The following is a 9,770-nucleotide window of genomic DNA, read 5'->3' on the forward strand; positions in this document are numbered from 1 at the left end:
TTGTCTTTTTATGGCTGGATTATTTAACTTAGCATAATGTCCTCAAGGTTCATCCATTTTGTAGCATGTGACAGATTTCCTTCCTTTGTAAGGCTGAATAATACTCCATCGTATGTATATACCACATTTGTTTATTCATTCATTGTCGATGGACCTTTGGGCTGCTTCCATCTCTTGGCTGTTATGAATAGAGTTGCTATGAATACAGGTGTGCAAATATCACTTCTAGACCCTGCTTTCAATTCTTTGGATATGTACCCTGAAGCAAGATTGCTAGATCAGGTGGTAGTTCTGTTGCTAATTTTTTTGAGGTCCCCCCCCCACAATAATTATTTCCTTCATGGCTGCACCAATTTGTAATTTCACCAGCAGTGCCAAAGGGTCCAATTTCACCATACCCCCACCAAAACTTGTTATTTTGTGTTTTTTTTTATACAATTAATCAATATGTTTTTTTTTTTTTTAAGATTTTATTTATTTATTTGACAGACAGAATAGTCAGAGATCCTACTAGGTATGGGCTCCCTGATACATCGGGATCATGGATTTTGACCTGAGGAGCCGAAGGCATTTCTTAGATGATTAGTGATGTTGTATGGGGGGGATACATCATCATGGTTTTGATGTGCATTTCTTAGATGATTAGTGATGTTGAGCATCTTTTCATATGCTTGTTGGCCATTGTATATAATTTTTGAGAAATGTTTATCAAGCCCTTTGCTAATTTTTAAATTATTTGATTTTTTTTAAAAAGATTTTTATTTATTTATTTGACAGACAGAGATTACAAGTAGGCAGAGGAGATAGGCAGAGAGAGAGGAGGAAGCAGGCTTCCCGTCGAGCAGAGAGCCTGAAGTGGGGCTCAGTCCCAGGACCCTGGGATCATGACCTGAGCCGAAGGCAGAGGCTTTAACCCACTGAGCCACCCAGGTGCCCCAAATTATTAGGTTTTTTTGTTGTTGTTGAGTTTTAGGAATTCTTTCTATGTCTTGGATGTTGAAACTTTATCAGATATGTGACTTGCAAATAACATCTCCCTTTCAGTGGATTGCCTTTTCTGATTAAAAAAATATATAAATTTTACCACTTTAACCATTAAAACAAAAATTAAAAGATTTTATTTATTTATTTGACAAGAGAGAGAGACCATGAGAGAGGGAACACAAGCCGGGGGAGATGGAGAGGGAGAAGCAAGCTCTCTGCCGAGCAAGGAGCCCAATGTGGGGCTTGATCCCAGGACCCTAGGATCATGACCTGAGCCGAAGGCAGCTGCCCAATTACTGAATCACCCAGGTGCCCCTAAAATTTTTTTAAAGATTTATTTATTGTAGAGAGAGAAAGTGCACAAGTGCGAAGGGCAGAAGGAGAGGGAGAAAGAATCTCAAGCAGACCCACACTGAGCTTGGAGAGATTTAAAGATTTTTTTAGAGTCCCCTAGGTGGCTCAGTCAGTTAGGCATCTGTCTTCGGCTCAGGTGATGATCCCAGGGTCCTGGCACACAGTCCCGCATCGGGCTCCTTGCCCATTGGGGACCCTGCTTCTTCCTCTGCCTACTGCTCCTCCTGCTTGTGCTCTCTCTCTCTCTCTGACAGATAAATAAAAGTAAATAAAAAATCCTAAAAAGAAAAGGAACATAATTTTTTAAAAAGATCTATTTATTAATTTGAGAGAGAGAGCAAAGAGCACAGGGGGTTGGGTGGTGGGGAGGGGCAGAGGGGGAGAGAAACCCAAGCAGACTCTGCACTTAGCGCGGAGCCCAATGTGAGGCCCAATCTCACTGCTCTGAGATCAGACCAGAGCAGAAACAAAGAGCTGGTGGATCAACCAACTGGGCCACCCAGGTGCCCTGTAGATTGCCTTTTCATTCTGCTCAGAAATTGTATCCTTTGATGCACAGAAGTGTTTGAGTTTGATGTAGCCCATTTGTCTGTTTTTGCTTTGGATGTCATATCCAAGAAATCACTGCCAAGGCCAGTGTCACAAAGTTTTTTCCCTGTGTTTTCTTCTTCAAAGAGTTTTATAGTTTGAGGTCTGTAATTTATTTTGAGTTTATTTTTGTATATGGTATAAGAAAAGGATCTAGCTCAATTCAACACCCTTTGGATGATATGCTTTGGTAATTCCTTGAAGGTCCCAGAATAACCTAAAAACTTACTGTGGCTGTGGAGTGGACATCTGGGGCTCTTGAGTTCTTTCAAAGTCATTTACACTGTCCTGGACAAACATCTGTTGAGCACTTGCTAAGTGTCTGATGGGTCTGGGAAGTGAGAGAAGGTGATAGCAAAAATAAGGTGGGGAACTCTCTGGGGTGATGTGAGTGCTATATATATATATATATATATTTTTTTTTTTAAGATTTTATATATTATTTGACAGAGATTGAGAGAGAGAGAGAGCACAAGGAAGGAGAGCAGCAGGCAGAGAGAGAGGGGGAAAGAGACTCCCTGCCAAGAGGGAGGTTGATGTGGGTCTCAATCCCAGGACCCTGGGATTATGAGCCGAGCCGAAGGCAGCTGCCCAGCTGACTGAGCCACCCAGGTGCCCTAAATGCTGTATATCTTGATAGGAGTTTGGATGATAGAGGTTATGCCTTTGTCAAAACTCAGTGAATGCACACTTAAGATTTGTGTATTTCATGGCATGCAAAATTTACATCAAAAGAAAAAAACGAAACAAATATTGGACTCTAGTTAATGATATGCACTTTGAAGTTTTTAGAAGAAAGTACACTTTGTTCTAAAAAAAAAAAAAAAAGATAGATTGGGGCGTCTGGGTGGCTCCGTCAATTAAGCATTGACTCTTGGTTTTGGCTCAGGTCATGATCTCAGGGTTGTGGGATCAAGCCCTGTGTTGGACTCCACACTCTGCCCTTACCCCCACTCGCATGCATGCATGCACTCTCTCTCTCTCTCTCTTTCTCTGTAAAATAAATAAATAAATAAAATCTTAAAAGAAAAAAGAAAAAAATGAAACAAATATTGAACTCTAGTTAATTATATGCACTTCGAAGTTTTTATAGAGAAGTGCATTTCCCTCTAAAGAAAAGATTAATAGATGGGTAGATAGGTGAATAGGTGATAAACAAGTATAGAATATAAATGTAAATGAATTTGTTCCATGTTTGAAATTTTCTTAATAAAATGTTGATGGAAAAAGATGAGAAGATAGTACACAGAGGGAGACTCACTTTGACCTCACACAGCATAGCTACTGGCCTCTTGTGTTCTGTCTAGCCTTTGTCTGGGTGGGAGTACAACTGGTTAGTACTAAAAGCATCTGCTCCCCTTTTGGAGCCTCTGGAAACCTCTGCGTCATTCCTGCATGTGCCTTCTATCACGGGGGATCTGTCCAGTGACCTATGGGAGCCGGTAATTGTGGTGGTCTTCAGTACCTGCAGGAAGGAGTGCATTTTACATCATACCTCAAGGTACAATTCTATGTAACCGAAACAGAAGTTTCGTAAAACTATCCTTTGCATTCTGATATTTTCAATTCCAATTTCTGAAACGAATGTCAGATTCGATCCATTAATGGGTTAAGAACTGAGAGTTGGAAAAATGCTGCTCAAATATATCAACCATGGAGACCACAAGATTGACATCTGTCACTTAACATTCACAGCGAACTTTGCCATAAAAATCTTCAGCATTTTCAGATGTTCCGTAGAGCTTCAAAGCCCAAGAGACCTGGGTTTCGTTATATGTGCCCCTGCAGTCTCTCAGTTGTGTGACCTTGGCAAATTTGTTTAACTTCCTAGCCTCAGTTCCATCATCTGGAAAATGGGGATATCAGGAAATAAACACTTCATAGAGTTCTAGGAAAGGACTAAATGGAATGATGTCTGTAAAGTGCTTCACACAGTGCCCAACGGAAACACTTAAGTAAGTGGTAACTATTTTTATTAGCCACGAATTCATGAACTTCTGTGTTTAGGCCTCGAAATCAAAATGGTCTTCCAAGGACTATGGTGTCCGTCAGTATCTTTGGTTCTTTTTTCCTGTTTGTTTTTGATAGACATAACCTTGGGGAGTGCCCGACTGTTGGCTCCAGCCCTGAGTAAAACAGACCTCGGTTTTCTAGCAGTTGTCAGTGGTGGCTTTGGTGAGAGTGCCATTTGGAAACATGGGGCGTTTTGGCAGGCTTCGTCGTGTTTGTTGTTGGGAGACTGCCTTGGCATCGTCCTAGGTGAAAGAGGGATGCCTGGGGTGTCTCACTGATTCATCCCCTTGGCATGGAATTCTGGATAAACTGCATCTGACTTGGGGGCGGGGCAGGAAGAGCCCAGAGGGCCTCATTACAGAGGAGTTCACCTCTGTGAAATTCCCTTACTGGGGGATTATTCTGCACCCTTTGGATTTCTTCCTTTTTAATCTGAACAACTTTGGCTGCTGGTGGAAATAATTAGAACATGTTCTGGTATTTTTGGCACCATTAGAATTTTTGCTCTTCTTCATTTAATAGAATCTTAGGGTTTTGTTGCTGGGAGAGCCCTTCGAAGGCCAGTGTGAGCTTGCGGCCGGGGCAGCAGGCAGTGGGCTTGGGTTGGGCACAGCGCTCTCGCTCCCGTCTGGCTGGGGAAGAGACTCAGCACTCCAGTTGGAGAACTGGTGCGTCTTAACCACAAAGAAAGTGGTGACCATCCCCACTGTGTGCTACTGCAATCCCTCTTGAACGTGCGTCGCACGGCTTACCATATGTACCAGGTTATTCCCTAGGAAAACATCCGGTTTAGAGATCTCAGCAGCTGAATCCACCAAAGGATGTGTTTGTTGCCCACATGTCCTGTCAGGATGGGGACTGTCTGTCTTTCTCTATCCGGACACCCAGGCCCTTGGGCTCGTAGGGGCCCCAACCATCTTGGAGCCACTTAGGACACATGCCTTCCAGGTTGCCATGGCCGGGAAGAGACTTGGCATTCACCCTTCTGTGCTAGTGCCTGGAAGTGATAGAGTCATTTCGCTCATGGCTCATTGGTCTAAACTGGTGATATGATCCTAGCTACCTGCAGGGGGGCTGGAAATATGGGGGAATCCATGGAATATTTGATGAGCATTCCTGATAAGAAGTCATATGTGGTACTCTATTTGTTAAAACTATATATTGAAAAAAAAAATGCAGCTTCCTATTCTTTTTTTTTTTTTTTTTAAGATTTTATTTATTTATTTGACAGAGATCACACACAAGTAGGCAGAGAGGCAGGCAGAGAGAAAGGGGGAAGCGGGCTCCCTGTTGAGCAGAGAGCCTGATGTGGGGCTTGATCCCAGGACCCTGAGATCATAACCTGAGCTGGAGGCAGAGGCTTTAACCCACTGAGCCACCCATGCACCCCACAGCTTCCTATTCATTAGGTCTACCAAGTTTCTTTACCCACCCACTTTCCTAAGCCTCCAGGTTCAAAGAGGCCATCATGGTAGCAGCTTTTACTGATGGCCTGGTGGGGACAGGGCAGCTGCCGCAACCACAGGGTAATGGGATTCATGAGCAGAGCAGCAGATAATACAGTAGAGAAATAGTGGGGGCAGCTGTGACTTCATCTGCTCACTTGGTGTGGTAACTTTATGTGGTAGGCCGACAGATATTCCTCCCTTTTACCCCAAACATTTCAGGTCCTAATACCCAGAACCAACTGGTATTCCTTATATGGCAGAAGGGGTTTTGCAGATGTGATTAAATTAAGGATCTTGAGATGGGAGTTATCCCGGCTTAGTTGAGGGGGCCCTAAGTGCTGTCACATGTATACTCAAAAGGAGGACACAGAGGGGTGTGACACTGTGACAAGAAGAGGAGGAGGCAGAGACTGGAGTGATACCACAACAAGCCAAAGAATGCCCACAGCCACCGGAAGATGGAAGAGGCAAGGAGTGGATTCTTCCCTAGAGCCTCTGAAAGGATTGTGGCCCAGGAACTGGGGAATGGGGCAAGAGAGAGAATTATTTTTCTCTACTCTTCTTTTTTCACCTTTTAAATTGATACCATGTGAATGTACTACCTGTTTTTGTAAATAAATGAAATTAACCTTTACAGCTCTGCCAACGCTATAGTAGGAGAACGCGGTTCAATTTATTTATTCAGGGCTTTATATACATCAAGGCTTCCAAGACCGTGTGCTAAGATTTAATTTCCTCAGCCTTGGGGCACACAGGCAAGGGCCAAGGGAACCAGAGCCCCCCGGGGTCGGTGTCTTCAATGTCAAGAATACTACCCTTACTGCCAGTGGGCTCTGTAAATATTCTTATTTTCAATGCATGCAGTGATGTGGAAAGGTTGGTAAATACTGCTCTAGGTAAAATGTGGCCTTATATTTTAAAATACATGTCACATAAAAATAGCTATGGAAAAACCAACCCGCCAGTTGGGTCCTTGGGGAAGAACCTAGTGATTATTTCAGCCCAGGCGCCCTCAGCCTTTCCTTCCACGATGACCCTTGTGATGAGGGTGGTCATGACCTGATGCTTCTGCCAAACCCTGAAATCTGGCTTGGCTTCCGTGTTTCCCACACGGGCCCACAGGAAAGGAAAGCAGTGTAGCATGTTAGGAAATGATCTTGAGTTTATGCTTATTTACCAAGAAATAAATCATCGAAAGCTTGGCTGTGTCCACCCTTTGTCAGAATAGTCATTCTGACCCACCTCATAATGGCATCGCAGCAGAGAACCGCTGTGCTCGCAGAGTCAGTAACGTTTCACATGGTGGCTAGCTTCGGAGAAGGTCGTTTTAAGACCCCCAATAAGAGGTCATTTTTTTAAAAGACAAGTGACAGGCAAAAAAAAAAACCAAAAAAACAAAAAAAAAAAACCATATTTAGTTATTACCTGCAATCTATAAATAGAAACTTGACCAAGTTCAGTTTTCCTCTGCACTGTAACGTGTGTGGTTCTGTCGTGTCCTGGTGGGTCTGATGATGTTGGTAATGCTGTCTGTTCTTTGTGTTTTCTGGAAAAAGTAACTGAAGTCGTTTGTCGGTGTAGTACTATCTGAAGATATCTAAGAGCTATTAAAATGCTTAAAAATAAAATGATCAATGCTTCCTTTGTTCTCTTGACAGGATAATTGAAGCTATCTGCATAGGCTGGTTCACGGCGGAGTGCATTGTGAGGTTCATCGTCTCCAAAAACAAGTGTGAGTTTGTCAAGAGACCCCTGAACATCATTGATTTACTGGCGATCACGCCGTATTACATCTCCGTGTTAATGACCGTGTTTACGGGCGAGAACTCTCAACTCCAGAGGGCTGGAGTCACCTTGAGGGTGCTTAGAATGATGAGGATTTTTTGGGTGATTAAGCTTGCCCGTCACTTCATTGGTCTCCAGACACTTGGTCTGACTCTCAAACGATGTTACCGAGAGATGGTTATGTTACTCGTCTTCATTTGTGTTGCCATGGCAATCTTTAGTGCACTTTCTCAGCTTCTTGAACATGGGTTGGACCTGGAAACATCCAACAAGGACTTCGCCAGCATCCCCGCTGCCTGCTGGTGGGTGATTATCTCTATGACTACAGTTGGCTATGGAGATATGTATCCTATCACCATGCCTGGGAGAATTCTTGGAGGAGTCTGTGTTGTCAGTGGGATTGTTCTCTTGGCATTACCGATCACTTTTATCTACCATAGCTTCGTGCAGTGTTACCATGAGCTCAAGTTTAGATCCGCTAGATACAGTAGAAGCCTCTCTGCCGAGTTCCTCAATTAATGCATTGCAAATCGATTCTTGCATACATGTTTGGTAGAAAGAGTTGACACTACTTCCTATTCATCATGTGTTGCTTGCTGGGAGAGCCCTACAGTGGTACTGTCATCGTGCTGGTAGGGTAGAAATTATCCTTCCCAGCTGAAGGGAGGAAAGAATTTCCTTAGAATGGAGTAAATAGAATTGAGACTTCAAAGGAAAAGTAATAACTCCTAGAATAAATTTTAGGATCTTATTTTATTTAGGCTTGTCTCCTCCTTGTCTTGAACGATTACACTTTTTGTGTTTGTTTTAAAGTATATTATTTGAACATTTTAAAACTGAAAGGTACTATTTTCCAAATGTTTCTCCATCTTATGAATTCAGAAGAAGCTTGGAAGTTACAGTGTTTTTTGTTGGAGAGCAACATTTTCATTTCTAAATGTTTTATAATCTCTCATATCAATGTCAGAAGTATCCTGGAAACATATGTCACACGCGGGAACTGTTTAACAAATACTTAAAAATTTTGGCCAAATTTTAAACTGTATAATGGAGCTAGATACAAGCAAGGATAGTATGTGAAAAACTTTTCCAGCATATTTCTCAATTCCCTGATTTACTTTTGTTTCTATTATTCACCTTATCATACAGCTTCATGGATCCTTGAGCATGTTTTCTTTTTTCCATTTTGGATTTCTTTTATCTCTTCACTGAAATGATTCAACACAGTGTTTCAGAATGAGGAGAGCTTGTATTGTTTAGCATTTTATTGGAGTTGATTTTACTTGAATTCACCGCTATTACTAGGTGATAATTGTCCTAACATTCAGATGTCCAAACAAGAATATTTCTAACATAAAAAATGGTAATAGAAATAGTTTGATACTACAACCCATATTTATCTTCTTCTGCTCTTCATTTTTGCCGTGGGTTTAATGAGACTTACCAGATGAAAGGATGTTTATGTAGCCTTTTTATACCAAAGTCATACTTAGATGTTGTCACTGGATTATCATAAAAAGAGAAATTAAATATTTCCTTACTCTCGGTTGCTATGTAGCTAAGCCAATTTTAAGCCAGCTAAAAACAATGAATACATAACTGTTTGATCTGAGCTTCGCCATTTTAAATTGTAGCTAACCAAAACTTATTATACCAATATTGAACAAGATGCCACATTAATCTGGGTAGATTATTAGAACTAGATAATATAAAACTGATGACTATTTAGTGCTAAATTTTAGCAATATGAATTAAGATTTTGCTTTGCTAGCCAGTTGCCATAAAGAAGTCAGTATGTAAGCACAAAAAATTAAAATAATAGATTCACAAATAGTTTAATGTTGTACATTGTAATTTAATGGAATGTAGAGGGCAGATATATAGGAGATGGAACCTGGTTATATTTATCAAAGAATGGAATATTCATTAGAAGAATATTGACCATCATGTAGTTCAGACCTCATTTAGTACAGGTAGACAATCAGGGCAAGAGAGGATATGATTGTGGAGGAATTAGGGCCCAAACCCGGATCACTAGAATCCTGCCTATCTAGCCCAGCAGCTTTTTTTTTTTTTTTTTTTTAAGGTTTATTTATTTATTTGGGAGGGGGACAAAAGGGGAGGTGCTGAAGGAGAGGAGAGAGAGAATCTTCAGCAGACTCCTTGGTGAGCCTGAAGCCTCTCACCACCCTGAGATCAGGACCTGAGCTGAAACCAAGAGTCAGAAGCTTAACTGACTCAACCACCCAGACGCCCCACCCGGAAGATTTTTCTCAACATACATCTGAGGTTTGAGAAAAACCTCAAAGCCGCACTTCTTTGCCATTGGCATTGCTGGGATAATAATAGCAAAACCGTATCTTTCCCCTAATTTATGAGTCTATGTGATATTTTGGCCATTAAAAGAATCTCACCCCATCTTTTTTACTATGCTGCACTGGTATGCTGCTCATTATATGCTCAAAATAAATTCTGTTATTTATTGTATATTTATTGTATTTTAATATATTTGAAATAAATGGCATGGATTTATTTTTTCTTACCTGTTCTGATTAAGGCTTTGTGATTCATGCAAATAATCTGCAGATGTTAGCACCC

General features: G+C 41.4%; 1 protein-coding gene across 2 annotated transcripts in view; it reads left to right on the forward strand.

Annotated features, from left to right (window-relative positions):
• KCNG3 (potassium voltage-gated channel modifier subfamily G member 3) overlaps positions 1–9,298 on the forward strand; it is a 45,183-nt gene extending 35,885 nt beyond the window's left edge. For both annotated transcript variants that reach the window (XM_045079173.1, XM_045079174.1), the window contains exon 2: positions 7,046–9,298. In XM_045079173.1, coding sequence (XP_044935108.1) covers positions 7,046–7,691 — 646 coding nt within the window. In that variant the 3' untranslated portion in view covers positions 7,692–9,298. The remainder of the gene's footprint in view (positions 1–7,045) is intronic.
• The last annotated feature ends 472 nt before the right edge of the window (positions 9,299–9,770 follow it).

This window comes from Mustela putorius, unplaced genomic scaffold (assembly GCF_011764305.1).
Source record: "Mustela putorius furo isolate JIRA1106 unplaced genomic scaffold, ASM1176430v1.1 tig00000281_pilon_pilon_pilon, whole genome shotgun sequence".
Classification (NCBI taxonomy): Eukaryota; Metazoa; Chordata; class Mammalia; order Carnivora; family Mustelidae; genus Mustela; species Mustela putorius.